General features: G+C 39.2%; 1 protein-coding gene across 2 annotated transcripts in view; it reads right to left on the bottom strand.

The window, feature by feature from the left end:
* The window catches only part of KLHL32 (kelch like family member 32), a 157,851-nt gene that overhangs the window by 95,674 nt on the left and 41,477 nt on the right, over window positions 1-20,700 (bottom strand). For both annotated transcript variants that reach the window (XM_075268195.1, XM_075268196.1), the window contains 2 exons: window positions 17,660-17,840; window positions 6,075-6,182 (listed from right to left, as the gene is read on the bottom strand). In XM_075268195.1, coding sequence (XP_075124296.1) covers window positions 6,075-6,182; window positions 17,660-17,840 — 289 coding nt within the window. The remainder of the gene's footprint in view (window positions 1-6,074; window positions 6,183-17,659; window positions 17,841-20,700) is intronic.

Here is a 20,700-nt window from a genome sequence, read left to right on the forward strand (position 1 = left end):
AGTCAGCGGGAGGTATGTCTCGGCTTCAACTCATCGGCATCCAGAGGACACAGATGAGTTGAATGCAATGGTGAAGCAGGGAGCCGTCCACTCTCTGCTATACCATTGTACCCCTGTGTGCTGTAGGCGTGTTTTGATGATGTCACTCACATCGCACCTGCAGCTCCCTGAAGTCTCCAGGCACATTAAGGTCCCTCTCTAGTTGTCCTGGTTTAATGTCCCCCTCCAGCTGCCCCACAGTTTGATGTCCCCCCTCTAGTTGCCCCCAGTTTAAACTGGGGAAATAGGAGAGGGACTTTATACTGTAGGGAAATTGGAGGGGAACATTATAATGTGGTGGCATAGAATGTTAGGGTGACTTTAGGAGCATTATACTGTGTGGAGCACATAGAGAAATGGATGGGAATGGGCAGAATCAACATAGAAGTGGATGGAGATATAAAAAATTCCACAGGTTTCTCCACTGCATGCCGCACTTGGCGTATCCTACATTCGGATGTAAAAGATTATTCCTTTTATTCACATGTCCATAAATCATACAGAAGACTGGACTACATCTTTGTATCCCATGCTCTCCTGCAGTAAGTGACTGCAACCTCTATAGGCAATGCCTTCATCTCCGATCATTCACCTGTAACCTGCTCACTCAACCTCCATCCTCCGTCCACCTCTGTAAAAGCACAGCTTCTCAATATTTCGTCTCTAGTGTCCATTTGCTCCGCACTGTTACTCCTTTTACTTGGTCCCCTAAATCCATTAAATATCTAGGTGTCCTGCTCCAAAAAACCTGTCTGATACGTACTCCCTAAACTTCCTCCTCACCGTACGCTCCATCCAATCCGACTTCACCGATGTGATACTAAAGGATTCTCATGGCTAGGCTGCATTAATCTCCTGAAAATGAATGTCATCCCTAAGCTACTTTATTTCGAACAATCCCAATAATACTCTCCAAAGATTGCCTTGCCACAATTCAGAAAAGATTCTCAAGATTCTTTTGGTCCTCGAAATCCCTTAGGATCCCCCAAACAGACAATGTTCAGGCCCAAACAGTTGGGTGGTTTACCAGTCCCTGTCTATTCCCAATACTATATGGATGCAGTCACCGCACATATTCTAGATTGGCATTACCATCTACAACAGACCTGGGCAAAGTCTGGCCCCCGGGCCATATCCGGCCCTCTGACTGATTCAGTCCGGCCCGCACAGCTTTGACTAGGGAGGCGTGTCTAGGGGGTTGGGGGGGGGGGGTTGGGCGTGTCTAGGGGGCGTGTCTTAGTGCCGGCCGAAGATGGAGATGTGGAGCGTGTCATAAAGTACTGAGAGATGTAAGGTGAGCTGCAGGGGGGAGAGAGTGTGTGTGTGTGTGTCTATATGTGTGTGTGTCTATATATGTGCCTGTCTATATGTGTGTCTGTCTATATGTGTGTCTGTATGTGTGTGTCTATATGTGTGCCTGTCTATATGTGTGTGTGTCTATATGTGTGCCTGTCTATATGTGTGTCTGTCTATGTCTGTCTGTCTATATATGTGTGCGTGTGTGTGTCTCAGTAACCTAGGGGCAGAGATGGAAGGGGAATGTTATATTAGGGCAGAGATGGCAGATGGAGGGGGGGGACATGAAACTGGGGGAGAGATGGAGGCGGGGGCATGAAATGGGGAAAATAAAGGGGGATATGAAACTGAGGGAGAAATGGAGGGGGGGACATGAAACTGGGGGTAGATGAAGAGGGCACTTAGACTGGGGGGACATTAAACCGTGGAGGAAGCTGTAGGGGGACCGACCTGTCTGCCTCTAGTTGCCCCCAGTTTAATGTCACCCTCCAGCTACCCCTACAGTTTAATGTCTGCTTCCAGCTTCCTGATTTTAATGTCCCCCTCTAGTTGCCCCCAGTTTCATGTCCTGCTCCAGCTGTCAATTTATTGCCCCCTTCCAACTACCCCCACTGTTTAATGTCCCCCTCCAGCTGCTCCAGTTTCATGTCCCCTCTAGTTTCCATCAGTTTATACTGAGGCACCAGGAGAGGGGCTTAATACTGTGGGGCAGTTGGAAGGGAACATTACAATGTGGGGGCATATAATGTACAGGTGACTGTAGGAGGATTATACTGTGTGGGGGCACATGGAAAGATGATTGGGAATGGGCGGAGTCAACGTAGAAGTGGGTGGAGCTAAATTTGTCATGGCACGGCCCTCTAGCATAGTTTCAATTTCTTATACGGCCCCATGGGAAAATTAATTGCCCACCCCTGATCTACAACCTAGCTCTGTGTTGCCCTTGAGATGTTTCTGTGCTCCCTTCGACCCACATCCTTGCCATAGCTTTCTAAACGTCACTGGTCGGACAGGACTAATCCGGATCTTCCGTATGTGTACAGTTTATGTGTCAGGTCTTGGAAGCGTGCCATCTGCACCAATTTTTTAAATGGCTCTTTATGAACGACGGACCCCCGACGCTTGTCTTGTACCACCCAGATTTCCCTACGGTCTTCCCCCTTTCTTTCTCAGTCTACTACACAGTTACTTCTCACATTTTCTCAGGTCCAGTCCCAGTCCTTTCTTCTTCCTTACACTGATCTAGTGCCCCCGGACGCCACAAATCTCAAATTCCATTGACACTATCTACAGCTCCACTATTTCTTTCCCTCTATAAAATAGGGTCAGGGGATAATCGTACACATCAGGGAGAGTGTGTGCCTACATAGGCAGTACGGAGACTCACAAGTCATTCCTGCTCCGCTAGGGATTCTGGGTAAAAAATATGCAAATCTATTCTCCAGGATGTAGTTAGGAGAACAGTACACTCTGTACGCCGCCCTCTAGAAGGCAGCAACCTTAACATCATGCATGACTCAGTTAAAAAGTCTAATTAATCATGATGCGGATTTAATTGCCAAATTTGTATTTCTATTCCAAAAGGAACAGATTCCCAGCTATGGACAGCGCTGTTTTGGCCTATTGGGCCTTCCTCAGCATCATGAAAATTAGACTTTTTAACTGAGTCGTGCATGATGTTAAGGATACTGCCCTCTAGAGGGCGGCGTACAGAGTGCACTGTTCTCCTAATTACATCCTGGAGAATAGATTTGCATATTTTTTACCTCTATAAAATAGACACACAACCTCCACAGCCTGCTAATAATATCTAAACGACTCTGTACCTCTCAGTCCCTTCCACTACACCCAGTTTCAACCATCTACGACCTTCTCTCTGACTCTACTGATGACCCCCTCCTGACCTTCATAGAAGAGTGGGAGAAAGAATTGGGTGTGATGCTTTAGCCAGATGTGTGGCTCTCTGCCATCTGGTTGAGCCACAAATACTCTAGATCATGCAAAGTCCAGGAAACAAACTACAAAATCCTCTCTTGTTGGTACAGAGTACCCTCAGTAAGTCATTGGATTTTTCCCTCTACTTCAGACCATTGTTGGAGATGTGATATTGGCCGGGGTACGATGGTACACATCTGGTGGTACTGTCCCCTTTTATATCCCTTTTGGCATGAGGTCTGTAAAATGATTAGGATGGTCACTGGGGTTGATCTGAAGGATGACCTGGAATCTCTCCTGCTCTTTATCTTCACCAGTAAACTTAAGACCCACATATATTAACTTATAGGTTTCATGTTGGTGGTTGCTAGGTCCATCATCCCCAGGACGTGGAAATCTACATTAACTCCAACCATGGCCTCTTTGCTACAAAAGCTCCTATAATCTGACATATGGAGGACCTGGTTGGTGACTTAGGCCTGATGACAGAGCTCACTAACAAGTGTGGCTCCTATAGAATTCTTTCTACTACGCCTCCGCTTTTCAATTATCCTTCCCAGCCCCCCCTTCACTAGTTTGCCTTACCCATTCCTTTCTCTATGTACTTTAAGAGTTCACCAATTCTCCTCTCTATACTCCCCCCCCCCATTTTTCCACTCACAAACTATTTTTTTCAATCTTCTATGTTACAGTTTTATATTTTTCTATGTTACTTGTTCTTGTATACCGTTATTGTAGTTGCTGCTCTGCTGCCACAGAGTCTTTACCCCTCTCCTTACCCTCTCCTCGTCACTCGTCTCACCCTCCCCCTACTGACCAATCTTCTAGGCTGTTTTACATCTTCATGTCACAAATTTTCATGAAAACTTGAATAAAAATCTTTAATGGAAAAATAGCAGCATAATCTGCAACAAGAAACAGCTTTTCCACAATATGTGACCTCAGCTATAGGCTCTTGTTAAATAACTAAAAATAACCAAGCACACAAATTATCAGGGGTGCTCACAACAGATTTATAAGAATCAGCTGTAAAAATGCAGCAAGATAATCCCTGGCTGAACGGGACATGTCTGATTTCAGGACAATGGATCCTGTATGTAATACAGAATGCGATGGAGAAAGCTATGAATATTAGTACAATAGGCCAAGAAAATACTATAAATTTCCTGTGACCGAGCCGTCATGCTGCAAAAAAGCAGTAGTGGAAACACCGTGGCAAAAAACGCCATGTTTTACAGTACGTGCATAGTGGATGGGATTCTGGCTAATCCTAGGCACACATTGCAGACACACAAAAAAAAAAAATCAGCAAAGGAAATGCTACAATTTAAAAATCACTTACAGAAAACAGTGTTGCGTTTCCACTGTGTTTTTTTTATGCAGTGCTTTTTGTCTGCGGCCCAATACGTGGGGCCTTAGACGTAGGCTAAGGCCCCAAGGGCCAGAACTGCCACGCTAAAGTGCTGCGGGAACAACTGCGGCATGAACACATTGCAGTTCTTCCTGCAGCACCTTAAACAGAAAGTTTACGGAGTTTTCCTCCGTGGACTTTCTGTTACAATTATATCTATGGGAAAGCCGCTGGCGTTTCCGTAGATATAATTGAAATGCTGTGATTTTCAAAACCGTGATAGTTTTGGAAATCACAGCATGTCTGAGCTGCAATTTTTTCCGCAAAGTGGAATCCCATCCACTTTGCAAGTACTGTAAGATGCCGCAATTTTTCCGGTGCTGTTTCCACCGCGGCAAATCACACGATTTCCAGCCCCGGCCTCAAGTGGATTTTAGATTGGTCATGTTAGTTGTTTTCAGCCAGCTGTCAGTCGAAACTACCAGTGTTTATCCAGTGTCACCTTGAGCAGACAGAGTGGATATTTTTTTATTAACAACTAAATTGACCATCTGATTGTTAATGTTGATGGTGGGATCGTTCATCTGAAATGTAATATATAGGTTTGGCTATAAAGACCGCTTCCAGTTAAAACAAGTTGAAGATGTAGGAAACATTAAAGGGGTCGTCCCATCTCAAGGATTCTATATATACTGGTAGCTTATGTAAATTGAGGACTTTACCTAAATATATTGCTTAAGAAATTCTGCTTTGTTTGCCTGCTACGTGAATAGCACTGTCTGTTATCTGTCTATGAAAAACACACAGATAACACCAAGTGGTTCTCTACAAGCATGTGCATATTATCTGATCAGCATAAATATTGTGATATCTCATAGTGTCTGGTTCAGCAAGCTGGTAGGTGGGGGAAGAAATACAGGAAGTGGGAAACAAGTAGATGGAAAACCCTTTCAATACTGCTTAAGGCTAAGGCCCCACGGGCCGTAATCACAGCGCTAAAACGCTGCGGAGAAAAACGCTGCGTGATCGCATTGCGGTTCTTTCCGCAGCGCTTTTAAGAGAAAGTTCACTGAGTTTTCCTCTGCGGACTTTCTCTTAACATTATATTTACGGGAAAACCGCTGGCGTTTCCGTAGATATAATTGACATGCTGCGATTGCAAAGCTGCGTGTCCGCGCTGCGATTTCTTCCGCAAAGTGGGGATGGGATTCGCATGAATCCCATCCACTTTGCCTGCACTGTACAACGCCGCGATTTTTCCTGCAGCATCTCTGCTGCGGGCAAATCACGGCGTTTATGTCCTGTGGGACCCCGGCCTTAATGTTTTGTTTGGTTTTTTTTGTTGTTTTTTTTAACAGAAATTTTTTTGTTTGAGTGCCTCTTAGAATTGACAGAACAAACATAAAATATAAATACAGTATACACAAATCCGTTAAAAATGGTAATACAATACCTGTCCAGTGTAGGCAAAGTCAAGGGCTTGTTTTAATCCAAGGCTGGTGACACCATGTAAATTGACTTCATCAGCTTCACTTTCAACCATGCACAGACTGAACATCGCCTGTATATTAAATGATATTTATATTGGTGGATTGAGAAACATATAACATTAAATGTTTCATTCATTACTTTTTAAGCTTTTACACCTTCTAACTACATTATAAAGTAAAAAGATGTATTTACAGTGTTGGCACACATTATTTTTCACATTCTTGTGTAATGTGAAGGAATACATTATGCAGTACTATAGCATTATATGACTGTACAATATAAAGTTATATTTACAGATATTATATAATTCTTACTACAAAGAAAATAACATACCAACTGTCAAATCTTAAAGGGAACCTGTTAGATGGTTTAGGCCCGGTAAAATGCATACAACTAAGGTTTAGGGCCCCTTATCTCTGTAATATATCACTTCTTGTTGTTGATATCTGTAGAAATCAAAGTTGGAAGAGGCCCGGGTCCACTGAGGGACCCTGGTGCATGTACATTTTGCACTGTGACACCAAGGTCAGCACACCTCACTTCACGACTCCACTCATGCTCTGCACATTGGGTACGTGAGCAGTGAAGAAAGGTATAATGACCTGCTTCCATGTGTTAAATGCCTATGATCCAGAGTCCCTCAGTGAATTGTCTGGCCTGAAAAAGACTAATAAAATAGTATTTTTATTTATTCTATTAAAAATATCAATTTCACCAGCCCTAAATGCTGATCAGCTAATGCCAGTTAAAATGTATAATGGTAGATGGCTGCATTATTGGAGCTATAATAGCCAGGCAAGCCCATTGTTATGTCTGTACCCGTTCGAACTTCTGCGCCATCCGCTTGCACGCTGCGGTGCAAGAGGCGAGTTCAGTTTTGATTCCTTGCTTAGGGTTCTTGTTGCTCTGTCTGAACACTGCTCTAACACTTAATCTCTGTAACAGATTTTCCAAATAGCTAATCTTCGCCTTACTTGTGTGATTGTTGGTCTATATACCAATCAAGTCTGGGGTAGGTTCTGAACTTCCTATAAACAGGTCATAAGCTCGCACATAATTGCTGGCTACTGAGACTCTGTCCTTGCTAAGCACTTCTCTTGCTATTGTATTGTATTTACTGACTTCTGACTTTGGCTTCCCTTGTTACTAGTCTTTTGGATTTTGATTTGGCACTGTTTGCCTCTCTGGTTTAACCCTTGGCTTGCTGACTCTCCTTCTGTGTTTTGTCTTGTCCTGTTATGTGTAACACATATTCAGAGAAGGGACTGTCGCCCAGTTGCCCTGCTACCACCTAGGGTAGCTGAAATAAGTAGGCAGGGCAGGGGCGGGGTCAAATTTAGAACTCACTGTCTCTTCCTTCCTGGTTTCACAGGGATATTGCTCAACAGGCAATTCCATAACACTCCTCCAACATTAGTATCTGATTGCCAATCCACCCTTATACACAATCCCTAGTATATTTCTAACGCGTTTCTGCTGCAAGTATTTAATAACAGCCTAATCAGCGGCATAATTATAGCTCCAGGGCTCTAGTTTGGCCCATTACAAAAATTGCCAGCGCAGATTGATTTCAATGTATTTATTCACATGTCCGTTTTTTTGACTGACCATCAAAAAACCTGGCAAGGTCTATCTTTGTCTGTTGTCATGGACACACAGACTCAATAGAAATCAATTGATCCATTTTAACTGATATAAAACAGATTGATGTCCATATTACGTCACTAAAAAAATGGATCAGTGGGCTGGGTCATAAAATAAAGTCCAATTAAATTCATCAGTTTTTTTCACTAACAATAAAAATTGATTCAAATGGATGACTCTCAGCCATCCAAAATGGCAAACTGGAAAGGATACAAAATGTTTTCAAATCGTTTGTAAAAAATAGACATGTTAGTGTGTTTTTAATGGCTGTTAGATCAATTTTTTTTTTAAAAAAATCAATTTTTTGTGCATGAGGCCTGTGTCTACATTTACACAAATGTCATAAACAGCCACATGACAGTGGTGTAACTATGTAAAATATTTCAGTATGTTTGTACAGATAAGCCTACAAGTATGTCAATATCAAGTCAATCTTGTAACTTTCTGATGGCCAAACACTGGAGTTCAGGGCTTCATAACTGTCTGCCTAAGTCCTGACATACAATAATCAGACAGAGCTGTGAGAAGCAGGAGAATAACGGTTCGTGTTAAAAATATCATTTAGGGTCCTGAACACACATCACACAGTAAAAGTAAGGTATTAGTCACACGACAGTGCTATTTGTCACAGACCTAACGTTGTGAAAAACAGCCGTGCTGGTCCGTTGAAGGAGCTTATACACATGACAGTGAAGAACGATTGTGTTAAAACTAATGAACGTCTATGGGTCTATTCACTAGATTATATCCTTTATCTATATTGGTCAAAACAGACAAAGATAGAGCATGTCTGTTTTTCTGAAAAATGATCAGTCAAAAAAGAACATGTGATTAGACCCATAGACATTCGTAATTTTAGAAACAAAGGTGTGACAGTAATGGTAATGAGTCCTAAAATTGAGCCCCCCTCACCTGTAGTCCCAAGGAACAGTTCATTTTGCCACAGTATGCAACATGTAGCACTGTACTGTGCAACTATCGAGCTATTTAAAGGGATTTTCCAGGACTTACATATTGATGGACAGGTCATCAATATCTGATTGATGGGGGTCCAACAACCAAAGGCCAGTGACACATATTCAAGCCCCTTTATTGCAATTGAATAGATATAGTGGTGACATAATTTTTGAGGAGCTCACGGGAGTAAATCTTAAATGTTCATACAATGTCCTGCATAAGGAAATCTGTGATGATCTTAAAAGAAATCTGACTTTGAAATTTGAAGTAGGCAGCATGTGAAGTACGAATGGTACTTGGTATATATGTGTCATGTATAGTCAAATGTTTAGTTGTGAATGCAGGGTTGCTTTAATAATTTATTCAGAACATTTCACTACACTAAAATTCCAAAATCCTACACATGTAGCCAACTATCAAATCTTGATATATGAAGTAAAGGAGCTGCGTCTTACCACTACTTGTGGCTTCTATGGAGGTGCAAGATCTTGCCTCCGGACCGGAGAGGAAATCAGCTGATGAAGATGAATGAAGAGAGACGATCTGCGGACACTCCTCGAGCCTTAAAACATTCGTAGCTTTATTCCATATAAGTTAAAAGATAGTATACACAAAGTGTCCAAAAGAAAATACACACAGTGCGTTAAAAGAAGACGCTTACGCGTTTCGGGGTTACCCCCTTAATCATAGCATGTTCACTTTACAAAATCTTCAGACTTATAAATATAGTACACAGGTGTGTTGCTTAATTGCCCTGTCACATGACAAAGTGTGATGTATCGGAGTACAATAAAGTTATAATATTCAAAACATAGAGCTTATACGAAATGTTTGTATTAAACTACAGCATAAATTTGACTGATGATAAATAAAACCTCGTTATGACCACAAAAAAGAGTGTCATAATAGGCTCTGTTTTATTTCCTACTTATTGGTGAAAAGTTAATTTATTCCTATTTTAGTATATTTAGATTTTAAATTTTAAATTTTAGACATTGTGGTCGATCTTTTTGTTCCCAACCACAATGGTTTTAATAAAATTGAAAAAAATTTTTTGAATTTGAGTTGCTTAGTAACATACTTACAGTGTATTTATAACCATATTAGTCTACATAATCCAACGTGAAACTAGTGATGTGTCGCCATATAAAATAACAACATTCAAAAAGTAGGACATCGTTCAGACCGGAGTGTAATCTGCAGCGATAGTTTTAAAAATCTAAAATACAAATCGCAGCTAGATTACCTTTGATAGCCTCAATTTTGAGATGGAGTTATATCTAATCGCCCAATTTAGTGAATCTTATAGTTACCACCATAAACCGAAAATAAAAACCCCTGTTCGCAGAGTATATAGTTATATAGGTCAAATTTACACTCCGGGAAGGGAGGAGGGGCATTCATTTTTCTGAAAAGTCACGTGTTCTTTGTTCACCAATGAGTAATGAAGAATTGGGTCACAGTCTGTTCACGCCCATCACATTCCCGCTATAGCTCCACTCTGGTCGAGCGGATGCATAAAGGGTCGTATTAAACATTGAATTTGTATTCAAGGGAGGAAGGAGGAGCATTCGTCTCTCCTTTGGGGTCACGTGTTCATTATAAACCAATGAACATGCAGAATTAGGTCACAGCTTTACTCCGCCCTCCACACTTCCACTAGAGCTCTATTCAAGCTAAGCAAATGCAAGCAAGGTCATAACTCGTTCCACAGTGGTAAGTATACAGAAAAAAAATATATATATATATAATTTTATAATTGAAGAAACACAAAAAGGGGATTGGTGGCACTATTATCCTCAATATTATAGAGTATTAAAAAACAATTATTTGTAACTGTGAAAAGAAGACCAAGATAATATACTAATCACAAATATACGACAATGGTATGAAAATCCATACAGTTAGATATATATAAATATCCTACGGGGCAGTATTCTATAGACAGAATAGTAATACTAAAGGATGTTAATATATAATATATAAGATTTAGTAAATATACGATATGTCAGTTCTAATATTCATTCCCATAGGTATTCTGCTATTAAAATTGAGAATATACCAAGCCTCCCTTTTTAATAGAGTGGTTTTAATATTACCCCCTCTGCTAGGTAAATTGACTATTTCCATACCATAAAATTTAAAAGATTGTGTATTACCACTGTGGACTGTTGCGAAATGTCGGGAAGCTCCCGACATTCCTTCATTTATGCTTTTACCGCTGTCTCTGAGGTGTTCAGTGATGCGCGTTTTGAGGCTTCTAGTAGTGCAACCTATATAGTCCACTTTACATGTGGTGCATTTTATGCAGTAGATAACATTTTGACTTTCACATGTAATATATTTTTTAATTGTGCATTTAAACTTTGCTGCAAAACTAGTTATAATTGTAATATTTTGACTATATTTACAGACTTTACAATTCATAGATTTACATTTGAAAAAACCCCTGTTCTCCAACTTAGTTTGATCAACATTATTTATAGGGGGTAGGCAACTAGGTGCCAACAAATTGCCTAAAGTATCGGCTCTTCTCGCTACATAGTTTACTCCATTACTCAGTAATTTACTGGTAATGGGATCTATTTCTAAGATCGGAAGATTCTTCTGTATTATTTGTTTTATCATGTTAAATTGTGGACTAAATTTTGTAGAAAAAACCAGTTTCTGTACATTTACATTTTCATTTTTGGTTGTGTTGTAATCTCCTACTAGTAAACTCTCTCTACTTTTGTGAGATACTTTCTTTTGAGCTCGTTTTAAAGTCCAATCAGGATATTTTCTAGATTTAAGACGTTTGAGAGTTTCTCTTTCCAAAATAGCATAATCTTTTGTGTCACTGCAGGCTCTTTTCGTCCTTATTAATTCACCTATTGGAATACTAGAAACAGTATGTTTCGGATGACTACTGTTCGCAAGCAAAATACTATTGCCTGCTGTTTGTTTCCGAAAGAGTTTAGTAATTACCCTTTGTGCATCCTCCGAGCCCTCCAGTGAGACATCCAGGAAATTGATACAATGAAAATCATGAGTGTATGTGAATTTTAACCCATAAACATTACTATGTAAATAATTAATAAACTCTGGTATGGGCGCCGTATCTGGGTATTACTGAGTAATGGAGTAAACTATGTAGCGAGAAGAGCCGATACTTTAGGCAATTTGTTGGCACCTAGTTGCCTACCCCCTATAAATAATGTTGATCAAACTAAGTTGGAGAACAGGGGTTTTTTCAAATGTAAATCTATGAATTGTAAAGTCTGTAAATATAGTCAAAATATTACAATTATAACTAGTTTTGCAGCAAAGTTTAAATGCACAATTAAAAAATATATTACATGTGAAAGTCAAAATGTTATCTACTGCATAAAATGCACCACATGTAAAGTGGACTATATAGGTTGCACTACTAGAAGCCTCAAAACGCGCATCACTGAACACCTCAGAGACAGCGGTAAAAGCATAAATGAAGGAATGTCGGGAGCTTCCCGACATTTCGCAACAGTCCACAGTGGTAATACACAATCTTTTAAATTTTATGGTATGGAAATAGTCAATTTACCTAGCAGAGGGGGTAATATTAAAACCACTCTATTAAAAAGGGAGGCTTGGTATATTCTCAATTTTAATAGCAGAATACCTATGGGAATGAATATTAGAACTGACATATCGTATATTTACTAAATCTTATATATTATATATTAACATCCTTTAGTATTACTATTCTGTCTATAGAATACTGCCCCGTAGGATATTTATATATATCTAACTGTATGGATTTTCATACCATTGTCGTATATTTGTGATTAGTATATTATCTTGGTCTTCTTTTCACAGTTACAAATAATTGTTTTTTAATACTCTATAATATTGAGGATAATAGTGCCACCAATCCCCTTTTTGTGTTTCTTCAATTATAAAATTATATATATATATATTTTTTTTTCTGTATACTTACCACTGTGGAACGAGTTATGACCTTGCTTGCATTTGCTTAGCTTGAATAGAGCTCTAGTGGAAGTGTGGAGGGCGGAGTAAAGCTGTGACCTAATTCTGCATGTTCATTGGTTTATAATGAACACGTGACCCCAAAGGAGAGACGAATGCTCCTCCTTCCTCCCTTGAATACAAATTCAATGTTTAATACGACCCTTTATGCATCCGCTCGACCAGAGTGGAGCTATAGCGGGAATGTGATGGGCGTGAACAGACTGTGACCCAATTCTTCATTACTCATTGGTGAACAAAGAACACGTGACTTTTCAGAAAAATGAATGCCCCTCCTCCCTTCCCGGAGTGTAAATTTGACCTATATAACTATATACTCTGCGAACAGGGGTTTTTATTTTCGGTTTATGGTGGTAACTATAAGATTCACTAAATTGGGCGATTAGATATAACTCCATCTCAAAATTGAGGCTATCAAAGGTAATCTAGCTGCGATTTGTATTTTAGATTTTTAAAACTATCGCTGCAGATTACACTCCGGTCTGAACGATGTCCTACTTTTTGAATGTTGTTATTTTATATGGCGACACATCACTAGTTTCACGTTGGATTATGTAGACTAATATGGTTATAAATACACTGTAAGTATGTTACTAAGCAACTCAAATTCAAAAAATTTTTTTCAATTTTATTAAAACCATTGTGGTTGGGAACAAAAAGATCGACCACAATGTCTAAAATTTAAAATTTAAAATCTAAATATACTAAAATAGGAATAAATTAACTTTTCACCAATAAGTAGGAAATAAAACAGAGCCTATTATGACACTCTTTTTTGTGGTCATAACGAGGTTTTATTTATCATCAGTCAAATTTATGCTGTAGTTTAATACAAACATTTCGTATAAGCTCTATGTTTTGAATATTATAACTTTATTGTACTCCGATACATCACACTTTGTCATGTGACAGGGCAATTAAGCAACACACCTGTGTACTATATTTATAAGTCTGAAGATTTTGTAAAGTGAACATGCTATGATTAAGGGGGTAACCCCGAAACGCGTAAGCGTCTTCTTTTAACGCACTGTGTGTATTTTCTTTTGGACACTTTGTGTATACTATCTTTTAACTTATATGGAATAAAGCTACGAATGTTTTAAGGCTCGAGGAGTGTCCGCAGATCGTCTCTCTTCATTCATCTTCATCATCAAATCTTGATATTAAATCTGCCTATGCTAAATACTGTATATCGCCAGTGACCAAAACATGCTGAAAGCGCGTCCTCTTAGCCAATGGCAGGCCATTATTTGACAGCATATCTTTTTTTATTGCATAATTAGCATAGTATCAATAGTAACAATGACATGTAGAGATATAAAGAAAAAAAATTACAATGTGACCTTCTTGGTGATACATCCTACCCTATAACTATATAGGGGCATAGCCATCAGTTTTGTGTCAGAGGTATATCTTGGAAAATCTTCCAGACCTACAGTATATTGCACAAAAGGTGAACACAGCCTAAGTTAAAGAGAACCTTTCACCACCTCCAACAAGTCCAGCTCTTTACATCAATTAATAGTTGCTGCACTGCTGATTCTGGAATAGTTACAATTTTTTTCTCTGGTCTCCGCCAATCCTGAGCAATCAATGCTATTTACACTCTGTAGACCGGTGTCAGGCAGGTGCAGACAATGGTTGTGATCCTGAGCTCTGACACTAGCTGCCTCTGATTGGAGCTCTGAATCACACCCCCTGCCTGACACTGCCCTTCTGACAGTACAGTACAGCTTAAATAGCTCATCAGGCACCAAAACTAACTGTGCTTGTTGCTTGGGAATGGTAGAGAAAAAAATTCCAACTGTGCTGGAACCAGTGGCGTGACACCTACATAGTTATATAGATGCTAAGAGCTTGAATGGGTGGAGGTGGTGAAAGGTCCTCTTTAAGGAGTAACTGTCATTTAAATGTTGTTAGAAACCAATCATTCTGGTAAATATAAGACATTTTGTAATATTACATCAACAGAGAAAAATGCTTCTATCTCTTGTTATCAGCATCTCTTCTGCCTGCTAAACTGTTCAGTTCATGTCTGTGTTATTATCACTGCTTGCTCTTCCTCCTTCCCTTTCTCCATAGACTTTTATGGACTGTAGCTGGCGTTTACTGAAGACCAGTCTGAGCAGTGAATTGAGCAGATTAGCAGGCATGAGAGGAAACATTTTTCTCTGAGAAGAATAAATTACAAACTATTGATTCATGGAAACAAAATTACGATGACTAAGAAATATACATTCTAATACAACTTGAGGCCACTGAGACCATTAGGACACCATTATATTGTCATTCCAATTATCATACTTTGTAGCAGTAGTTTTTTGGTGCACTGCTAGAGACTGTTAACAACACTTGCATTTTGCTGAAGACACTAGCTGATGAAGAGACTGGTTTGGGTAATAAGATTACTGCTTATTAGGGGTTTGCTAGTTATTCAGATTACTTTTTTAATTGTTATAGTAGCTTCATTTCATGTGTTTTGTGATTTTGCGCCCTTGTAGGAAGTGGTAATGTTGTAATTCACCCTCCTGCTTTGTGGCAAATGACACAACCAATATACTATACCATCATTTACTTGTATATGCAAGGCACAGAAAATGGTTTGGTTTATTTGTGGTTGATAACAGTTCTCAACTGCACAGAAAAAAACAACATTAAGAATGTAGATTGCTAATTGATATACTTCACTTTACTGATCATGATGGCTCCTTACTGGATTAATGCGAACATATGTTATTATCATTAACAGAAGATGAAGAGGCAGTCAAAGAAAACAGCTTTGACCTTTCATTGAAATGACACCAATAAATTCTAATCTACATGAAGAATAATGAACTGAGATCATCATTCATGTAATTGTGGTGTTTTCATGGTTTTTATGTAATTTTCATTTCTTGGAAGGCATTGGTTCTTCTGACAGAGATATAACTGGGAACCCTAAGGCCAGGTTCACATGGGGTTTTTTGGGCCGGATTCTGACACGGAATCCACTGTCTCTTTAGTATCACCTACAGGTAGCTTTACTGTAAATGAAAATGGAACTTATTATACCCTTCCCAAAATCCACTGTATATTATTCTTGGAAAGCAAATCCTTAACATCTAAAATTATAGAAATTACAGTCTTTTTTTTTTTTAAACCACTGAAATTTCTTTAAAGGAGATTTGTCACATTGTACATGCAGTCCTATCTGCAAGTAGCAAATTATAGAGCTGCCATGAGCCACCGCACAGATCTGCTGTTTGGGGGTGGATTCGGTTTCCATACTATATAGTGCATTGAACCGCAAGCAGATAGCTCCATACACTGTATAGTGGCGAGGCGCCATTACTGCAGTTCAGTTAACATTGATGTCAGGAAGACTAGAGAAGCAGTAATGTTGCCCAGCCACTAAACAGGGCACAGAGCTATCTGCTTCTGGCTTTATGCACTGTATAATAAGGAGAACAAATGCAGCTGATCTAGACTATACATGCCCTGCTAAGAATTATCAGTAAGGAATATGCAAATAAGACCTCATTGATGGAAAAGAGGGACTTGCTCTTAGTGCCACCCTATAGATTAATGCATGGACATCAAAGAAACCTACCCTTCATGGGACAGTGCCTGACAATGTCTGTAAAGCACTGCAAAATATGTTTTGTTGGCACTATACAAGTAAGAGTAAAAAAATAAGGCGTAATCTGGGAATAATAGCCAATCCAGTATAACTCTTCCAAAAGGAAGAAAGTCCAATTTACAGCCAACTGTTTCTATGTTGTTGCCTCTCATGAGATCAGAGCAGGGTACTGGCTAATTGTGTGAACGGTCTAGATGTGAGCCAAAAGGGGTAAAGTCTCTCATTGAGGAGAGACTTTACAGGAACTTACTAGACTATACATGGAATATGGAAATAAGAACTTATTGGTGGAAAAGAGGAACTTGCTCCTAATGTCACCTTTGGACGGTATCTCCCTATAGATTAATGCATTGATTTTAAAGAAACTTTTATGGGACAGTGCCTGGCAATGTCTATAACGAACTGTGGAATATGTTGGTATTATACAGGTAAGAAAAATAAATCATAGAAGAAAGGCATAATCTGGGAATAATATAGACAAGCCAGAATAATTCCTCCAAAAGAAAGAGAGTCTCACCCACAGACAGCTGGTTTTGAAGTTGCTGTCTCTCATCAGCGTAGAGCAGGCTACTGGCTGGGTACTGAACTCTTCCTTTTGGAGGAGTCATTCTGGCTTGGCTTTTATTCCCAGATTTTACCCTTAGGCTTCTTTGAAGAACCTTGCATTGATCTATAGGAAGCTACCTTCCAAAAGGTGTTACTAGAAGCAAGTTTTTCTTTTCCACCGATGAGGTCTTATTTAAATATTCTGTGCTAATATAAAATGTTATAATTATATAATAGAAGACTAGATGGACCATATAGTCTATTTCTGCCGTCAACCTTCTATGTTTCTATATTAACAGCCTTCCCTGTATGTACTGCTGCCAATCATTAGAAAGGACCACCCACTGGATTCCTAAGTATAGGAGAAAGAGCAATTTAATAGTAAATTTTTACCCACAAAACTATACATCATTATTTACCCTGCTGCTCACAGACAGACCTGCATGTCCAATGTAATAGACTCCCTTTAATGATTGTCAACTTTTATTTATTTACCACCAACATATTCCAGAGCGCTTTACAAACTTGGACAATCACTGTCCAATATAAGACTCACAATCTATATTCCCTATTAGTATGTCTTTGGAGTGTGGAAGGAAACCTGAGTACCCTGATGAAATCCATGCAAACACAAGGAGAACATACAAACTCCATGCAGATGTTGTCCTTGGTCAGATTTGATCCTAGGGCCCCTGCGCTGCAAGACTACAGAGCTAACTTTTGACCAATAATATAATGAATGAAGAAAAAAAGACATGCTGGCAACAACTTACCCGAAAGTAATCACTGCAGGCTGCCAATACAGCCTTATGGGCATGGAACTTCTGCTCTTCAGCCACAAGGGTAACATCACACAGGATACCATCATTCCTCTGCTGGTTTAATGCAGACAGAACAGCATCTTTGTGTGACATGGACTGGCAATGCCTCTGACCTGTCAGCATTTCTTGAACACTGTAGAAGGAAATGTGTGAATACAATTAACAAGTTTTACTCAATAAATAGTGTTAGCTAATTGAATTATGCAAATAAACATCATCTGATGTAGAAAACATCACTTCCATCATTATGCTATACATAGGAAGTGCATTTCCTGTGCAAGCACCTGAATCTAGCTTGGCTTAAGGCATACCTCCTTTTATAAACATCTTTTCATAAATGAACAGTGCAGGTGACTAGAAGAAACTTTGCAATAGATCTTATTAACCCCTTAGGGACACAGCCTAAAAGTACCTTAAGGACACGACCTCATTTTTCAAAACTGGTGTATTACTTTATGTGGCAATAATGATGAGATGCTTTACAAAGAACCTTTTCGTGTCTTCAAGCATATGAGGTTTTATTTACCACTAGAAAGTTGACAGTGTGCTGAATTCAGCACTCTGTTGCCTTTCCCGTTATGTGCCCCGGAGCTGGAGATATCGGTGCCTGACAGTACTTTTACATAGACTTGTACTGTGATTGGGGTGCGGGGTTACACACAGCTCAGGTAGACTGTCAGGAGTGCCCTTCAGACAGTGGCGAGAGATCAGTGGCCAAATTAACGGCACTGATATCTCCAGCCCCGGGGCACATATCGAGAAAACTGACAGTGCACTGAATTAAGTGCACTGTTGGCTTTCAAGAGGTATATAAAACTATATATGCCTGAGGACATCAAAAGTCCTCTTTAAAGGGGCTCTATCATTGGGAAAAGTCATTTTTAGCAAAGCACATATTTGCATAGCCTTTAGAAAGGCTATTCCAGACATAACTTTTGTATGTAAATCGCCTCAGTAGTTTTTGAATGAGCCCGTATTTATTCATATGCTAATTAGTCTCCAGCGTGCACCCGGAAGTCTGATTGAACACTGTCTGCTGTGTGTGTGAGAGCGGAGAGATGAGTCATCAGCAGCAGCCTCTCTGCTCTCATATACATAGAGAATAGCAGAGAGGGTGCACACAGACACTTCCGGAGTGCATGGAGAAGGCTAATTAGCATATGAAGAACAACGGACTTATTCAAAACCTACTGTGGCAATTTACATACAAAAGGTACATGTGGAATAGCCTTTCTAAAGGCTATGCTGGTATGTGCCTAGCTAAAAATGACTTTTCCCAATGATAGAGCCCCTTTAACTTACACAAGTGATTTTTAAATTGCTTTTTTGTGACTTCATTTTATGGTAAACATTGATTATTTTGTATGTATTCATTTAAAAAAAAATAGGAAACGATGGAAATTTGGAAAATTTTTCAAAAGTTCAAAAGTTTTCAAAATGTGAAATGCTCCACTTTTCAGACAGATAGTCATACCACCGAAATACATTAATAAATATTATCTACCATATCTCTGCTTTAAATCACCATCATTTTTTAATTGTCCTTTAATTTATTTTGGATGTTAGAAGACTTACAAGTATAACAGGGATTTTCCAGATTTACAAGAAAATTTTCCAAACCCATTTGTTAGGGACCAAGGGGATTTTAAAGGCTTATATTTTAGAAACCACCATAAATCATCTCATTTCAAAATTGAACCCCTCAAAAAATTCAAAACAGCATTTGAGAAGTTTGTTAAACTTTTCACCATTTCACAGATTTAAAAAAATATGGAAGTGGAAGTTAGACATTTCATTTTTCTTTCACTAATACATTAATTTAGCTCAACAATGAACACATTCACAAGGGGTTAAAAGAGAAAATACATCACACAATTTGTTACACAATATCTTCTGAGAACAGAAATACCCCACATGTAGGTGAAAACTGATGTTTGGGCACTCATGTCAAAATTAAAAATATTTTTATTTCCAATAAACCATCAATTCAGCCTCAAGTGTTTCACAAGAGGATAAAAGACAAAAAGCACCTCAAAGGGGTTTTTTTTATACAATTTCTCTTAAACATGGCAATACCCCATATATGGTTGTAAACTTCTGTATGGGTACATGGTGGGACTCAGAAAGGAAAGAGTGCTATTTGGCTTTTGGAGGACAGATTTTGCTGGAATAATTTGAGTGCCATGTAACATTTTCAGAGCCCAAAGTACAAAATACAATGGAAACCCCCAGAATATAACTACATTTAAGGAACTACACCCCTCAAGGTGCATTTCTCAAGGGGTATTATCATTTTGAGTACAAAAAGTGCTTCCCAAGCGTTACTGTACAAAGTGAATTTTTTTAAAAGAAATATGCCATTTAAAGTACCCAAATCATGCACTGCTAAAACTTTTAAGTGGGTTATCCTGGGGGGAAAAAGTTGTATATGTGGGTATAAATTGCTGTTTGGGCGCACAACAGGGCTCAGAAGGGAAGGAACACTGCACTTTTTAGTTTTTGCAGAGATCTGGAGGTGCCAGTAAATTGGAAATACCCAAGAAGTGACCCTATTTTGTAAGGGCAATTTTAGGGTCTTTGCAAACATGACATGGCTTCCAAAAACCAACAATCTGTATAAACTGCTGTTTGGACACACAGCCAGGCACAGAAGGGAAGGAACGCCATGTACTTTTGGAGCGCAGATTTAGATGCTTTTGGATGACATGACATATTTACAATGGAAGGAAGAGGAGCAGTGATGTCAGTGCTCTCAGGTCAAAGTAGAGTGCAGTAGAAGTTTATTGAAACAACAAAGGCACATGGCGTCAAGGCAAATGATGTCACATTTGCAGAGATATATAGTGAAGTGCATAAATATTACTGATCTCCTTCCTATTAGTGTACCATATACAGTATTTGTCACACTCAATGGTTCCAGACATGAAAGAGGAAGAAGGGCTACAGGAGAATCCCTAAAAGAGTCTCAAGAAAATTGAAGTGTGGGGCCTCAG

This window comes from Leptodactylus fuscus, chromosome 3, assembly GCF_031893055.1.
Source record: "Leptodactylus fuscus isolate aLepFus1 chromosome 3, aLepFus1.hap2, whole genome shotgun sequence".
NCBI classification, from domain to species: domain Eukaryota; kingdom Metazoa; phylum Chordata; class Amphibia; order Anura; family Leptodactylidae; genus Leptodactylus; species Leptodactylus fuscus.